The sequence below is a fragment of the Barbus barbus genome (genome assembly GCF_936440315.1).
Source record: "Barbus barbus genome assembly, chromosome: 5".
Taxonomy (NCBI): Eukaryota; Metazoa; Chordata; class Actinopteri; order Cypriniformes; family Cyprinidae; genus Barbus; species Barbus barbus.
Window position 1 is genome coordinate 37,467,441 of NC_136733.1, and position 17,934 is coordinate 37,485,374.

Sequence of the window (17,934 nt, forward strand, 5' to 3'; positions counted from 1 at the left end):
AAAAAAACACAACTAAGTAACTAGTGATTGCAGTAAAAACATTACCATTGTTTGGGATCTCTGTTAGACTTCTCCGAGGGGTCGAGTACATTGTTCCTCCAGCCCAGCTCTCATCGGATACTCCAGCAGAGCTCTGTCTGTGGTTGGATCGTGCCAGGAGTGAATTGAGACTGTTCTGAGCACTGGGAGATTCTGAGTATCCTGAGTGCAGGTGGACAGTCTGATGATGAAGGTGTGGATGATGTTGAAGGTGGATGTGCCTGTTGTTCAGAGAGGGAGACGTAAATGCTGCCTCGTTCACAAAAATGGATCCGTGGTCATCCTGACCACTCAGGCGATGGTGACCAGCATCCTAAAAGACAAGGCATGTGCATCACTCACATATTACTACAATATACAAATACAATTTATCTATAAACAATGCAATTATAGTACATAATCCTGCAACCCATTTAAATTATAGAATGACCAGATGGACGACTTCTGGCAAAGGTGTGTTTAGCAGCTTCAGATAATGTGTTATGACACCCAACTTTGCCACACATTTTAAAGTCATGATATAGAACATCTAGAAGTAGCAAACTTACATAAACGGTTTAATCCTAAGAGCTAGTTTGGAAAACAATAACAAATAATGACAGAGAAGAAATATTTTTGAAATTTTGGAGGGGAAAAATAGCTAAATTTTAAAATACAGTTCTGGTCATTCAAAGGCCTTTCCCTTTTTTTCTCCATGTTTTATTTTGTGTACTTCATTTATTAAATTTTGAAACATCTGTTTCACTTTAGAAAACTGACAGCAGAGCCTACATGATGCTGTTTTTCCATCAGACATCATATCCACCTCTTCACTCATTTTCCTGAGATTTCCTCATTCATTCAGTTGGTTGGTTTCATGTGAATTAAAGGCCAGACTGAATCATTGACCCACAAGCTCAAAATCACCATTCTGTGCTAATCAGCCCCCACAAACAATACCATAAATAAAACTTGGGCCTGAGGCGGTTCATGTGTGTGGGAGCATCTTAAAAAGCAGACAGAAATATATTCCATAAAGGTCAAAGCTTAGATGGCGGATACACACTCACAAGCTATTTAAAGTCGTGGTTTCATGAATGCCATTCTGAGGGGGAATCCACGCAATAGCAATAACAATATGAGGCTTTGGAAAGGATTTTACCTCTCTGTATTGATAAAATATCTAAAATCGAGAGAGTTGCTACAACCAGACTCCAAACAGCACTGCAAATTAAAGCATCCTGATACAGTTTCTCATAAACAACATTGCTATTGGTTTTCAAAAGACGTCTCTATTTGAATACATTTTATATTGTGATTGATTCCTGTGATGACAAAACTGAAACACACACTTTTGAAGAGCTGAACTGCTGTCACACCAGTGAACAATGTAGTCAAATAGTTACGCTGTTTTTGTATCTAGTGAAGACACGCCAGAGCAGTTAGCCATCAGATGGACGCTATTGCCCTACCTCTTGCCCTTGCACTCACCCTCTTTCTGATCATTCTAATCAAACCTCACAAACAAATGAAATATCACTTCCCTGACCTGCAGATTGAAGCACACAGAGTTGTTTTTAATTATTTTGCCTTGGTAGGGGCTTTTCAATTATCATTAATCATTAGCTTGTTTATTAGCAAACAGACACGAGGCTGAAGCTAAGACCGCCTCACACGGCCTAAGACTGATGAGCCATGGATTGCTCTCATTATCCCAGGAAATGAATCAGAGGCTTAGCTGTGTGTGAAAAACAGACGCTTGACCGCAACTGAATCCTCCCTGTGTACAAGAAATGTTTTCTTCCTCAGTGGCCTGCCACACCTGATTTGACTCTGTCAGGAAAAAAAAAACAACATTGGCTTTGGACCTAATAAATTTAGTTGTGTTTGGGTTTTCTGCCATAGCCTTAGTTATTTGTCAAGGAATGTTTCTAAGGAGTGGTCACTAAATTTAATCCAATATACTGCTCACCCCAAAGACAAGAAGAGAGAAAGAGAAACATGCACTCTTAGGAACAATAAGAACGACCTGAAGGCAGGAATGTTCATTACCACTCATTTTCATTTTGATTTTTTTTTTGAATTTATTAACTTCATTCAGCAAGGATGTATTAAAACGATCAAACATGAAGGTAAAAAATGTATAATGTTACAAAAGATTTCTATATCAAAATGATTTCTACCATGTATATAAAAATATATACATATCAAAGTTTCCATGAAAATATTAAGCAGCACAACTGTTTTTAAACATTGATAATAATAATTGAGCAGCAATAATTAAGCAGAAAATCTGAATATTGGAATGATTTCTGAAAGGCCATGTGACACTGAAGAATGGAGTAATGCTGCTAAAAATTCAGCTTTGTCATCATAGGAATATATTAAATTAGAAAACTTTTTAAAATTCTAATGATGTGTTACCTTTTACTGTATTGGGTTGATGAAATGCAGCCTTGGTGAGGAAAAAAAACATTTTAAAAATTCTTATTTTTGAATGGTAGTGTACATATTTTTTTACTTTCGAGGATAGAAAGAGAGAAAAGAATGCAAAACAGCTGAAATATGTAAGGAACAGAAATAAAAAGAAGAACAAAATGAGACAGAAGGGGATTACAAGACAAAAAAGCAAATGGGATAAAAAAAACTGAAAATATATAGCTTCTCTTGAATATAGCTTCTCCGTTGAATTCATAACTGACCGTTTTGTTCCATCTTCAAAGTCAGATGTGAGCGGATTTGGGAGAGCTTTCCTCTGACATCACTACCTGGGTGTTTTGGCAACAGAGTAAAGGAGAGATGAGGAAAGAGCAGAGGAGCAAAGAAATATTTCAGCGTTCAGAAGACAGCTGTGTCTCCAGACTCACACTGTGCACAAAGGCTTTTATGACATACCCACAGCTCACAGCTATAGCTTTTAGGAATATTTCAAACATACACAAACGGCTACGGAGAGCATGCATATACACGCATATGAACAAACAGCAAGAAACTACAAAGTCTCAAAAGCAAAACAAAAGCACCCTTAGTGCCACTAGTAGCAGAAGTATTCATACCCTTAACTAACTATTTAGCTGAAGTACCTTTACAGCCTCAAGTCTTTTTTGTTTGATGCGACAAGCTTTGCTCATCAGCATTTGGCAATTATCTGCCATTTGTCTCCTGACCTCTTCACCTCTCAAGCTCTTTCAGCTTGGATGGAGGCAGACGCACATTTTCAGGTTTCTCCAGAAATATTTTATTGGGTTCAAGTCCAGGCTGTGGCTGGGCCACTCAGAGACATTCACAGTATTGTGTATAACTCACTCTTGCTGTGTGCTTAGGGTCACGGTCCTGTTGGAAGGTAAACCTTCTGCCCAGTCTGAGGTTCTGAATGCTCTGGGTTTTCTCTGGGACTGGGTTTTCATTAAGGATATCTCAATATTTTGGTGCATTGAGCTTTTCTTCTATTCTGATGAGTCGCCTCAGTCCCTGCTGCTGAAAAACAGCCCCATAGCATGAGGCTGCTACCAGCACACTTAACTTTTGGGATGGTACTCTGCAGGTGATGAGCAGAGCTGGTTTCCTTCAAACATGATGCTTAGAATTGAGGTTCATCAGACCAGAGAATCTTGTTTCTCAGAGCCTGAGGGTCCTTTAGGTGCTTTTTTGTAAATTCCAAGTGTGCTTTCTTTTGTCTTCACTGAGGAGAGGATTGAGTTGGTCACACCGCCATAAAGCCCAGATCAATGGAGTGTTGCAGTGATGTTTGTCCTTCTGTAGATTTCTCCTATCTCCACATATGACCATGGAGCTCAACTAGAGTGACCATCAGGTTCATCGTCACCACTCTAACCAAAGCTCTTCTCCATCAATTGCTCAGTTTTGCCAGGAGGCCAGCTCTAAGAAGAATCCTGGTTGTTTCAAACTTCTTCCATTAAGGGTAACAGAGACTACATGCTTCCGTGACCCTTCAATGAAGCAGAATTTTTTTCTGAACTCTTCCCCAGATGTGTGGCTTGACTCAAACCTGTTTCTGAGCTCTACAGACTGTTCTTTTGACCCCAGGGCTTGGTTTTTGCTCTGATATGCATTATCAGCTGTTGGACCTTTTATTAAGACGTGTGTCTTTCCAAATCATACCAATTGAATTTGCCACAGGTTACCTTCACTCAAAGTCTAGTAACAACTACAAGCAATATGAATGCTCCTGAGCTAAATTCCAACTGTCCCAGATAAGGGTATGAGTACTTATGCAATGGAATCATTTAAGTTTTTTATTTTTAATAAATTTGAAAAGATGTTAAAAAGCTTTTTTTTTTTGCTTTACCATTATAGTGTATGGAGTGTAGATTGATGTGGAAAAAAGTCATTTAAAGCAGTTTAAAATAAGGTAGCAACATAAAATGTGGGGGAAAAAAATAAAAATTAAGGGGTATGAATACTTTCGCAAGGCACTGTAACTCAAATGCATAAATATGTATTTTTAAATAGTTGTTGTAGTCTAAGCAAGTTCAAATCATTGTACGAGAGCCAGAGAAGGCTGACAGCCAAAAGTCTTCTCTGATTTACACCAATTAGAAAATGAATATGCAAAAGAAAACTATTTCCTTTCAAAAACATGGCTGAAAAGGCAAAAGGAGAACTGACTCCTTACAGATAAATGAGCAATTTTAACTAATGCATTCATTAGAGGTTGTTTCTAAAAACCATAGATTGCACTGCATGATTTGATCCATTCATTTTCCATTAAGTGGTTGGCTGGTGTTCAAAAAATGATCATTGTTAAAGCTACAGTACACTACAAAGGAAATTTTGTTGTTTCAGTTTTAGTTCAAATGAACAAAATACTACTATTCAGCCAGTAAATACAAAAATCTGACCAAAATCACATTCTTGTCCCACCCAAAGTCATTAAAGCCTACAAAAATAATTGATGTTTGAATATGATGGAAAATTTCAAGTTTCTTTCATTCCACCTTGCATTTTTCACAGGCAAACACAACCGCAAACCATCAGATTCATCTGTTCATAAGAGAAGTGCCAAAGCACAAGCAAGTAACATGTCATTTTATGCTTCAACCCCAGGTACCTGCCATCTATGTAATGAAGCATTTATCAACAAAAATGAAACCTGTAACAATCTTTCATTGTTACTATGTAGGATGAGCAGGTTTGAGCAATGTTAAAAGTCAGGATGAAATGGAAATTGCAATCATTTTTTCTTCCCTTCTGTGAGGTAGGCTTCTTGAACAAAGAAAAAAAATGTAGGGCAAGATTTGATTTTGTCTATCGGTAATTGATTGGATTGTTGTTGTTTGCTAATCTGCTTAAGTTTGACGTCACACACTGATGTTTCCAGATTCAAACGCTCTATGTGATCCCAAAAGCGAACAACAAACAGTACTAACAAACAAATATGGTGTGTATCATGACCCTAACCTTTACCTTAAAAGCTAAATGTCACTTGACCAAGTGTCAGAGTATTTAAAAGGTTAGCTTAAAGGTGTGTTATAAATAAATAGTGCTCATAAATGGCTGTTGAGATTCTCAACTGAATTTTCAATTTTAGTCTCAATTGAAACAAAGTGGAGACTTAGACCCGAAGTGCTCAACGTCACACGACTTGACAAGCTTTGCTTTGATGGTTTCATGTGAGTGACATATTGCAGGAGGGGAGGGATTGAAATGTGTCTAGTAATTAGACACCTTTTTTAAAAAATAAAATGCTGTATACTGATAAATTATTTATAATAGACACGGTAATATTCCATACATTGTAAGAATTGCCAGTTCAGATTTCATGGTGACTTTAATTTCCACATCACACAGACCACCACTGAATCCCACACATTCACATCCACTCACTGATCATCACCTGTGTCTGCTGTCCATCCAGTGGTATGACCATAGCTGGCAGGTTCTGCTGGCAGCCCTGCCTCAAACTCTCCAGCAGCCTCCGCTGATCATCCAGCTGCTCCTTCTCCTTTTCCACACTCCTCTGGCCTTCCCGGAGCCTCTCCAGACTTTGCTGGTACTCCTGCAGCTGCTCTTGGAGCTCCTGTCGTTCGCTCTGCAGCCTCCGCTCCTCTAGGTGGCACACCAGCTCCCTCTGCTCCAGTGATGACTCCAGCTCAGACTGTTGAAGCTGTCGCACCTGGCACTCCCGTTCCCACTGCTGCCGCTCTCGTACCAGGGTGCCCCGGAGACGGGTCACGTCCGCCAGCTCCTCTCGCCGGCGCTCCACCTCCCGCTGGCGCTCCTGCTCCTGCAGGGTCTGGTTGCTGCGAGTGATGGGCAATGGGCGGGAGTGTGGGTGAGGAGAGGGGCTTGGTAACAGGAGGAGGAGGAGCCTCTGGACTTCATAGCAACTGTCTTGGATGGTAACTGCGGCCTATTTACAAAAAACAAGGGTGTTTAAAGAATTAGTTCACTTCCAAAAAAAATTTCCTGATAATATAATCGCCCCCATTTCATCCAAGATGTTCATATCTTTCTTCAGGTGAAAATAAATTAAGGTTTTTGTGTTTTTTTGCACTAGGTCTTCACTCAACTTCAAGCATTGAGTAATCAAGTTGGAAAGGTCACCCATGGTTAGTTCTTTGTCTGTGTACTTCGTTTCAAAATCTCATTTTCATCTGACATGGTTGTTTTAACTTTTTTGTAATGGGTGTTTGACTTTCTTTGCATGCTCGCTTTGCAAACACTGGGTCAGTACTTCCACCTACATGACCTTTTCAACGTGATTACACAATACATACACAATTACAGTGCAAGACTAGCATTTGTGGTTCAAAGTACACAAATTATTTTTATTTGTATTATTGTATTATTATTATTATATTATATATATATTTTTTTTTAGAAAATGACTGATTGTTTTGCTAGATAAGACCCTTATTCCTTGGCTGGGTTCGTGTAGAGCCCTTTGAAGCTAAATTGAAACTGCAATTTGGACCTTCAACCCGTTGGCTACAACTGAAGTCCACTATTTGGAGAAAAATCCTGGAATGTTTTCCGCAAAACTTTAATTTCTTCTCAACTGAAGGAGGAAAGACATGAACATCTTGGATGATATGGGGGTAAGTAAATTATCAGGAATTTTTTTATTCTGGAAGTGAACTAATTCATTAAAGTAAAGGTGAATAACAATGACACTTATTCCCTGAAATAGCTAACACTAGTGAGTCTTGACTAAACCATCCTCATCAGCCACAAGTACAGTACCATTCAACAGTTTGGGATTAGTAAGGTTTTAATCATTTGATTCTGCAATGTTGCAATAAATTAATCAGAACAGACGGTAAAAGAGGCAAAACGATTTCTATTTTGAATAAATGCTGTTTATTGAACTTTTCATGCATCATAGAATCCTGAATCAAGATGATCACCGTTTCCCTGAAAATATTAAGCGGTTTTCAACATTGATAATAACAAATGCTTCTAGAACACCAAATCAGCTTTGCATCACAGGAATAGATTATATATATATATATATATATATTTTTTTTTTTTTAATTATTCAAATAGAAAACAGCTATTTTAAATTGTCATGATATTTCATATTACTCTTTTTCACTGTATTTTTGATAAAATGGAGCATAAGAGACTTACTTTTTAAAAACATTAAAATAATCATACCAAGCCCAAACTTTTAAATGGTCGTGTACAGTATGTGTCTCAACTTACACAAGTCCTATGCATAAATTGCATCTTCTCATGCTGTCTCTAGTGACTTGTTAAATGGAGCTAAATTACCTGAGGAAAATTAGCATTTTTCCATGTATGGCTCCCTCTGGTATATCTAATGGGTTTTATCATAGAAGTTTTTGATTTTAAGTAAAATAAGGTCTGTGGTTAACAATACTTGAAGACACTGAAGAATTACTTTCACACTTTATTATATAACACAAATAACAGTCATAACTCAAACATGTTGCTAAAAATATACGTTTCTAACAAACTGTTACATAAAGACTACAATGCTGTCCTGCATAGGTAGAAGACAGTAACTAAATATCATATAAAAATAGTCTGAGTCTCTTAAACAACTACGCTCAGGTTCAGATTTCTGCTCAGAGAAAGGTGACTGTGAAAACTGTGATCATATCAAAAAACTTATCAATTTAATGCATCTTTTATAAAAGCCTGACCCCAAACATTTGAACAGTAGTGTACATTCTTGTAGTAGCTGCAGTCCATGTGTAGCAATTTTGTATAAACTGTTTTTGAAGCGCAATTTTTTTTAAATAGCAATTCAAAAAGAAGTTCAATCTTTTCTGAGAGCCTTCTGCAGGTGTGCCACTTACAGTGCCTATAGAAAGTCTTCATACCCCTTAATTTGTTTCACATTTTATGTTGCGTTATGTTAAACTGCTTTAAATTACTTTTTTGTCCACATAAATCTACACCCTACTCACCATAATGAAAAAGCAAAAACCGGATTTATCACAACTTTGCAAATTTATTAGCAAAATTAAAAATTACATTGCACAAGTCTTCATACCCTTAACTCAAAACTTAAAAGTACTTTGGCAACAATTAAAGCCTCAGGTCTTTTTGGGTATGATGCAACAAGCTTTGCACATCTGCATTTGTTTTTTTTTTTGCCATTCTTCTCTTTAGATCATCTCAAGCTCTGTCAGTTTGCCTGGGGAGCATCGGTGGACAGCCATTTATAGGTTTCTCCAAAGAGGTCTGATTGGTTGCAAGTCCCTGCTCTGGCTAGGCCACTCGAGAACGTTCATAGAGTCTTCCCTAAGCTACTCCTGCATTGTCTTGGCTATGTGCGTAGGGTGATTGCCATGTTGGAAGGTGAACTTTCAGCCCAGTCTGAGGTTCTGAGTGCTCTGAACCAGGTTTTCATTAAGGATATCTCTGTATTTGGCTGCATTCAGCTTTTCCGTCTTCCCCAGTCCCTGCCGCTGAAAAACACCCCCGTTGCATGATGCTGCTGCCACCATGCTTCACTGTTGGGATGGTACTATGCAGGTGATAAGCGGTGCTTGGTTTCCCTCAGACATGAATAAGGAATTAAGGTTCATCAGACCAGAGAATCTTTTTTTTCATAGTCTGAGAGTTATTTGGGGGTATTTTTGTAACTTCCAATCATGGTTTCATGTATCTTTACTGAGGAGAAGCTTGAGTTTGGTCACTTTGCCATCAAGCCCAGATCGGTGGAGAGTCGCAGTGATGTTTGTCCTTCTGTAAGTTTCTCCCATCTCCATATAAGATCATGGAGCTCAACCAGTGTGACCATTGTCTTGATCACCTCTCTAACCAAGACCCTTCTCCTTCGATTGCTCAGTTTGGCCAGGAGGCTAGATCTAGGAAGAGTCCTGATTGTTTCAAACTTCATCTATTAAGGATTATGGATACCAAATGCTCCTGTGAACCTTTTTTTTGTAGTCTTCCCCAGATCTGTCTCAACACGATCCTGTCTCTCAGCTCTGCAGGCCATTCCTTTGACCTCATGGCTTAGTTTTTGCTCTGACATCCATTTCAGCTGTTAAACTTTGTATAGACAGGTGTGTGTGCCTTTCCAAATCATGTCCAAATCACCTGAATTTGCCACAGGTTAACTCCAGTCGGAGTATAGAAACATCTCAAAGACAATCCAATTAATCTAGAATGCTCCTGATCTAAATTTCAAGTGTCAAAGCAAAGGGTATGAAGACTTGTGCAATGTAATTTTATCAGTGTTTCCTTTTTAATACATTTGCAAAGTTGCTTTGTCATTATGTTGAGTGGGGTGTAGATTTATACGAGAAAAAAAGTAATTTATAGCAGTTTAACATAACGCAACATAACAAAATGTGGAAAAAAATTAAGGGGTATAAAGACTTTCTATCGGTACTGTACTTCTACATCCCACATCCTCCTATTATACATACAAACCACAGCATGTTATATAAGAGTTTTATAGTTGGTCAAACATGTTTAGGCGATGAAACTTAAGGCTTGGACAGAGCTATTAGAAGTGAGTCATGTCATGCGTTTGTGTGTCTGACGTAAGGCCTGTCCACTATTCTTTCAGTTGTGTGACATGTGTTTGTGTGACATGAGCTCACCTGTAGACTGTATAGCAGCTGAGTCAAGCTCTGCACACTCTGACTCACCTGCATTAGGACAACAAACAAACTATGAGCAACAGAAAGTAAAGAACTCCAAATAAAAACTAGGAGTCTACTCCAAATAATGTCTCTTCCTGGAAAGAGAACAGAATAGCTGTGTGAACTATTGCAATATGTTCTGTTCTATTGCAAACAACAGATATTTCATTTACATTTTTTGTCAAGACATCTGCTTTCTGAGCACATTTTACAAAACTGCAAATGCTGTGTTTACTTCAGCAGGTTCCTAGAGATGATTAAAAAATTTCAGCATCTGTTGACTTATCAACAAAGTCAACAGACAGCACAGGAAATAGACGGCGGTGACCTGAGTTAAAGGAAACAGCCGTCCAGCCAAGTAGGTTTATAAATCAGCAAGGCAAAGTGTTCACTCCAGGATGCTTGAGTAATGTGGGGGGACACATTAAGACACCAGTATTGATAACTTCCCACAAGGTGCGAGGATAAGAAAAAATGCCAGTTAATGGCTGTAATGCCCATACATTCACCTTATCTTGAGTTGGATAGTTTACTATATTAATTAAAAGTTGTGTTGGACTGAATATTACTTTTATATTAAGAGAGCAATCAATAATATCACCGCACTTTACTGCAGTCTGGATGTTTGTGGACCGTAGTGTAGAAATCTAAATGTTAAGAGAGTTGCATTTAATAAACTCTTTTGTATTGAAATCAACACAAAACAAGTCTGCCCCCTTTAAACCAGATTATGTCCCGTCCCTATGAACATTAAGTTTACTGCACCACCTAGTGGACACATAACTATGTCTGTTATTGCTTATGTAGAACAGGATCAATTTAGCTAAAATCTGTAACTAAACTGAAAACAAATATAGCGTAATATCAATGGTAATCTAAAGCTTAGATTGACTGAACCCCAAAATGAATGTCGAAAAGAAATAAATAAAATCTATTTAACATCCAGTAAAACCAGAATCCTTTGTTTTGTAGCAATAAAATGTAAATAAGCTTTTAAATATTGATAATCTCCTGTCATGACCTTGTGCTCATGTCAGCAGCACTAAAAACCTTATCGGCATGACGTACTGTGCAGCGCACCGCAAGACGGCATCGACAGCAGAAAAGAGATCCAAGAAAATGAAAGCCTAATTCTTCGCTTTTATATTTAATGAAACGGGACCCTTGAGGCAGTGAAATGGACTCCTCTTATTTCAAGCTCATTCTTAGCAATGAGATGTGATAGTGGAAGAAGAATGTGAATTATTTATGCAGGGCGACTGTACCTCTCATGCTGAACACAGCCTTTTTGGTAAGGCTGTAATTTAAATCACTAATAATGGAAAATATTAAATATTTCTTACCCATATTAGTATATTTTATTAGTAATCATGCTGTGATATTACTACCACAATTCATCTTCTAGTAGTAATCCCGTGTGCAAATAATGGCTGTTTAAGTGCTGCTTACGAGAACGCATTTACCTTTAGGTGTATATTGTGATCAGCGTCTGAGCTGTGATTAAAGGCCTGTGTTTCTAAGCCTTCCTCTCCTCTCCACTCTTCCTCATCCCTCTGGAGGGTGTCCATCAGTGGACTCTGGTTCTCAGGGGGCAGAGGGGAGGAGGGAGAGCAAGGCTCGGGTTGGGTCTGCTCTTCTGGACAAGACGGGACAGCGACAGTAGAAGCACTGTGAGAAGAGAGGGCTGCTTTCAGGTTCTCCGCTAATAAGGAGAGAGACAGCAGGATTACTATGCATGCAGTTATGTGTATTGCGGTACACACAAACTGGTAGTATTGTTAAAGTACTGTCAAAAGTGCCTCTTGAAGCATGTTGTGTCTATAAATATGTACGTGCACTACCGTTCAAAAATTTAGGGGTTGGTAAAATATTTTTAATGTTTAAAAGTCCCTTATGCTCACCAAGGCTGCATTTATTTGATCAAAAATACAGTAAAAACTAATAGTGAAATATTACAATTTAAAATAACTGTTTTCTGATGTAATATATGTAAAATTAATCCTGTGATGGCAAAGCTACATTTTTACCAGTCATTACTCAAGTTTTCAGTGTCCATGATCCTAAAGAAATTATTCCAATAAGCTGATTTCGTGGGTAATAAACATTTATTATTATACAACAACTATTGTTATCAGTGGACACTCACCCTCTTTAAGAGCAGCACTGAGCAGTACTCCGGCCTGAGGGATGTCTTCAGTGCTGGGTCGTTCCAGCAGTCTGAGCTCTGGTCCTGTCTCACGTCGTCCTGCCATGACTGACAGCTCGGCATAGATGTGTAGCTTTTCCTCCAGATTGGCACAGATGAGGTGATCATAGCCACATAAGGACTCTGTGAAAGGAGGTGGTTGGTTGTCATGTAAAAAAAAAAAAAAAAAATAGTTTAGGAAACTGCACCACTCATTGACCACCATTTAACTGTGTATTCTAATGAAATATTAAAAGCAACATACAAATCTTGTGTATTTCATTACATTATTAGATATTTTATCAGTAATTGATTATACTGTCAGTGCATGCATTGACAAGTCCACTTCATGCTATAAGAGCTCTCCAAATATATTTTAGTAAAGGTTAGGAAGTGTGTGCATTCTTGAGGTGTCATTAGCTAATCGCTATATCAATGTCATTTTCTTGCATATCCACATGATGAACGGGAGTGCAAGTGGATAGATATCTCTAGGTATTATAAATTGTATAAAAATTTCAGATATTAAACTATTATCCTTTGGTTCAGCATATCTGGTTGGTTGTACCTTGTAGCCTGTGGATCTTTTGGACCTTTGCTTCCGTGACTCTTCTTTCCTCTTCTGACTCGCTTGTAGTTTCATCCTCCTCTTCAGGACAACTAAGCAAAACAAATGCAATTTAAAATTAGTACATTTATACACACACACACACACACACTTGCTTTCATCTCCGCTGCCCTTGTAGGTAAGAATCAAGTACGACATGTTCCATTCCTCATCACTACACACCTCTCCACAGCCTCTCTGATGAGTCTCATCCAGGCATTGCGTTCATCTTTAGAAGCAGCGTGCACCTCATACATCTCAGGCCCAGCTGAAGACGCGCTGATCAGAAACATGCCTCTCTCCTCATTGGCCACCTCACGCACAATCAGTTTCTGGAGAGAGATCACTGGAGGCTTCTGGTCCTGAGAAAGTAAGACAACAACTAATTGCACAAACACAAACTATTATTCAAAAAACTAAAAATCAAATGTAGGCCATTCCTAGCATACGAATGATTACACTATTTCTCAAATGTGTGGGGTCATTAAGTTATAATGCCTTTAAAATCTTTTTAATCCTGAAAAAAAAAAAAATAATAATTTTTTTTATATTTTTTTTATATATAATGGTTTTTGCAGCACAACCGATTTCAACATTGATAATACTAAGAAATGGTTCTTGAGTAAATAAGGATATTAGAAGGATTTCTGAAGGATCATGTGACACTGAAGAGTAATGGCTGCTGAAAATATTCAAAAATATTACAATAGAACACCATTATTTAAAATCAAATAAATGCAGCCTTGTTGAGTATACGACTTCCAAAAACATTTGAAAAATTATTAACCCAAACTTTTGAACTGTAATGTATGCTTTCTGAAGATGAAAATGCATAGTAAGCTCAAAAACCAACCACAGCAGCAAAGATGTATTTCTGATCTTTCTCCTGAAGGAACACCAACGAATCAGACAGCAAAAAAGCCAGAACATCTGTGGATGACAGAACAATCAAATAAATATAACCAGACCTTTCATCTACCGTGCTACATAAGAATGAAGCACAAATGGCTGTTCATATGTCCTTTCTATTGACTACTGTGTAATATATTGTGACAATTCGCTAACACTCCTTGCCCTTGTTACATGTTACATGTACTTACTATTATAATAACAATAAATTATGCATAATTACATGCAAATAACCCTAAGCCAAATCTTAATCCTAACCCTCACCATATAGTAAGTACATGTAGCTAATTAATATTTCTGAGTACTTAAATGTATAATTACACCGTAACAAGGACACCTTAAAATAAAGTGTAACCCAATTAATTTTCTCACCTTTCAGTCTTCCTGTGGCTGTCTTCCAGAGCAGCGGCCCCTGCTGCAGCAGAGCCCTGCCACTGGTGATGTCCTGCTTGCGGAAGGTGTAACCGCTCTTGAGTTTAGTCGAGCACTTGTTCTCCATGCGGCCCAGGACTTCACTCAGCTTCTGGTTCTGCTCGTACTGATTCACGCACTGGTCCACAGCGGAGATCAGCTCTCGGATCAGAACTAGTGCACGAGACAGGTCAGCATGCTCTTCTGTGCCCTCTGAAACAAAGAACAAGAGAAACCGAGTCTAAACGAAAGTGTACGTACAGTATATGTTTGGGTTTGGATGTGATTTTGTACTGTGGGTGAGAAAAAATACCCTCTGTATAATGCAGCATTCTCTCCAGGAGGACGGGATACTTTGTAATTCGCTGCGTCACTAACAAAATGCATTCTGGGATTTCTCGCCTCTTTACCAACGAGTTGCTACTCTGTTGCTGTGGAACCAAAAAGATCAGATTAACTGAAATTCAGTGCTGCCAAAAGCATCCATAATACATTAAAACACGACTGATACAGTCATCGAGTAATTTGGCTCTCACTTTAATAAAGAGCTGAAATCTCTTATTCTGCTGCTGAAGCTCTTTGAAGTAGCTGACTGCTTCTGTGTGACGACTGCAAAACTCGCCATACACCTGCTTCATCTTCTCTGCATTCTCCTGGGAGAACTACGATGAACACAGACACACACCGATGATGTACTTTACTACATATTTACATAATACCGATACCAATAACAGGTGTGGTTGGAGCTACAGGCATAGTTTTATGTTAGTGTGACATGCTAGTTAATCTCTTCAACGATGCTTCGTACTCGGATAATTAAGTAGTCAGCTACGTCGTTGTATTTGAAATGCTATCCAGACCTGTTTTGTGAACTGGCCCAACTAATTCATTGAAAAATATTTGACTCAAAAAATGATTCATTCATGAAACGGGCATTGCAGCTTTTCTCATGAACCTTCCAAATGGATGAATTGCTTAGTCATGGTTATGACATAACAACTACTTAAATGGTAACACCTTGCAATTAGGTTTCACTTGTTAACATTAGTTACCTACATTATTTAATATGAACTAACAATAAAAAATTCCAAAGTATTTAATATTAATTTCAGCACCTGAGTTAACAAGCTCAAACAGTTATATTAACAAACATTAAAAAAGATGAACAAATATTGTAGCAAATGTATTGCTAATTGCTAATAAATGCACTAAAATTAACAAATGCAAACTGATCAATTCAACTGTGACATTTTACAATAAGTTATAACTTACAATTAAATTGATTAGGACACTGAATTTGAATGGTGTCCTCATACAGACATATACACAACTACTATAATTGTGTACCTGTTGCAGAAAAATGTCACCCACACGGTGGATGAGGTAGTTCTTGCTGCTGTTGGGCTGAACGCAGCTTTGCCGCCGTTCCCTCATCACTGACAGGAAGTCACGGTGGAGGAGAATCAGCTCATCTAAGCAAGGGAAAATCCGACCAATAGTGTCCACATCCAGCCCGACTTCCTCCCGCATTCCCCGCCTGAAGACCTCCGCCATTATCATGAGCGTCTGTACGTGGTGGAGCTCAGTCTGCATGAACTCTGAGAAAGACCAAGAGAACAAATGATGCACAGAACTTATTCGAACAAAACATTTTTAGTGAGTTTTAGCTGACCGTAAATGACATCCTGTCTCTTGATGGTGTGTTTTTCTTGCATCTTACAGAACTGGGGCTCCACCGCTAGGCTCCATGACTCCGCCTCCAAATCCACATCATTCATTACCAGCTCATTCTGTAGGGGCGAATCTACAGAGTCTATGGAAATGTGGGACAAACAAAAGAGTTAATTATTGTGTTTTATGCATGTTGAGTTGGAGTAAGAAAACCAGTTATTTCACTGGTGATTTCCTACATCAAAAGTCCAGCTGTTTTACCTTCAATAAGGGAGGAATCGGTGGATGTTGATGACTCCATGGTCTGGAGCAGCTCCTCTGGTTGGATGTGGTTCCGCCACAGGGGGGCGTCACTATCTGCTTCTGGGCTACCACTAAGCCTGACAGGAAAAAATGTCATAAATGTTCATTAGAACACTAAGGAACCATAAAACACTCAACAAATACACTGATTATCCAAACAGTTAGTCAAAAAGTAGCAATTATTCACCATTTACAGAGGAAATAAAATCATACAATTTTGTCAGCTTCAATTTTTTTTGTAGTGTGTTAAGACTACATAAACTTCCATATTAATGTCTAAAACTGTCAAATTGAAAATAAATAAGGAGCAGTTAATTTTGGATCAAATGCACCTTTTAACTGATAAAATATAACGGTATCAAAAAAAAAAATTTTTTTTGCAGAGTTTCATTTGCAGAGTTGATTTGTAGTATATTTGAGATTGAGCACATCATAGCTTATGGGCCATTACCATTTACAATTCATTTATCTAGACATTTTTTGTTGAATATTACAACACAGTAAGAGTTTCGGACCTTTCGGTGACAGCAGGCACACTTCTAGACAGAGGACAAGGAAGGGGAGTAGAGTCTCGAGGCGTCATCACAGGAAGAGAGGCAGAGGTGGGGATCTGAGAGGACGAGGAGGAACTTTCACGCACTATAAAATCTAAAGGTGACAGACAAAAAGGTGAGAGCAAAACCAAGACAAAAGTGTAACTGCCTAAAAAAAACCTCTCTTAAGAAGTTCAATGAGATGACAGCGGGAGTTGATTTTCCTTCACATGTTTTATAAAGCTGGTAAAACTCACTCTGAGGGAGGGAGGCTGTCCTGCTTTTCACTGCCATAACAGAATATTTGTCTTGAGGTTTCTGTAAAAGAGAGTATTATTAAATCGTTTTTTTAAACTTAACATTACTTCCTCATTTGTTACACTGATTACAAGTGTTCTGTTTTGTAAAAATGAGGCTCATCACAGAGCCTCAGTACTTTGTGTCTAACCAAACATCTAGGTTTGAATATTAAACTTAGGCAATCTATCAGACTTAGATGTGCTTCAAGAGAAAAAAACTACTGTGTAAACGCAAGCACGGTCCACCTTCAGGCATGGCGTAGATGAGTCCTTACAGCCCTTATGGACACTCACTGCACAGTCTAGAAGTCAAGAGAAACAAACAAATCCGAAGAAATACATAAATATATAATACAGAAAAACACCTATCAAATTACACCTGGCAGACTACCAAGACCTTCCAAATAACAAAAATCGATAAAAATGAAATGACTCATTGCATACCTCCGTGTTACGAGAAACACGGTTCATCTTTTAAAGTTAAAACAATGACGTTTTATTATTTCAAATATTTGTTTCCAATTAAACAAACTCACATGTGCAGTGGAGAACCTCTTTCCCCGAAGCTGGCTTGCCGCAGATCTCACAAAGTGTCGACCCCAGGACAGATCCTGCTGTGAACTGGTGTCCATTGACCTGCTTGTCTTTGGTCTCTCTCTCTTTTCCTTTCCCCTTGAAGAACCAATGGAAAGCCATCAGATCACTGACAGTCCACATCACCATCTGCCATGACTACACATTAAACTCAATATTTTGATCACTACATGTTTTCTGCTTTGTTAAGCTAGTCTAAGTCTGACATGCTTGTGTGGCAAAAAAAAAAAAAAGGCCATGGGAGAGTTTGCTGCTGGTAAAACAGTTACAGCCAAAAGAAGGTTTAATGATTAAAAGTGACACCTCTGGTTGT

General features: G+C 38.3%; 1 protein-coding gene across 1 annotated transcript in view; it reads right to left on the reverse strand.

Moving 5' to 3' along the window:
- Nucleotides 1–17,934, reverse strand: part of LOC306869959 (rho guanine nucleotide exchange factor 28-like) — a 73,465-nt gene that overhangs the window by 4,489 nt on the left and 51,042 nt on the right. Inside the window, exons 18-35 of the mRNA XM_079416935.1 lie at nt 17,564–17,699; nt 17,274–17,329; nt 16,986–17,046; nt 16,711–16,843; nt 16,154–16,272; nt 15,894–16,034; nt 15,569–15,819; nt 14,758–14,883; nt 14,535–14,652; nt 14,183–14,434; nt 13,755–13,831; nt 13,085–13,263; nt 12,863–12,954; nt 12,256–12,438; nt 11,573–11,811; nt 10,068–10,115; nt 5,876–6,391; nt 46–352 (exon numbers count right to left, since the gene is read on the reverse strand). Coding sequence (XP_079273061.1) covers nt 46–352; nt 5,876–6,391; nt 10,068–10,115; nt 11,573–11,811; nt 12,256–12,438; nt 12,863–12,954; nt 13,085–13,263; nt 13,755–13,831; nt 14,183–14,434; nt 14,535–14,652; nt 14,758–14,883; nt 15,569–15,819; nt 15,894–16,034; nt 16,154–16,272; nt 16,711–16,843; nt 16,986–17,046; nt 17,274–17,329; nt 17,564–17,699 — 3,034 coding nt within the window. The remainder of the gene's footprint in view (nt 1–45; nt 353–5,875; nt 6,392–10,067; nt 10,116–11,572; nt 11,812–12,255; nt 12,439–12,862; nt 12,955–13,084; nt 13,264–13,754; nt 13,832–14,182; nt 14,435–14,534; nt 14,653–14,757; nt 14,884–15,568; nt 15,820–15,893; nt 16,035–16,153; nt 16,273–16,710; nt 16,844–16,985; nt 17,047–17,273; nt 17,330–17,563; nt 17,700–17,934) is intronic.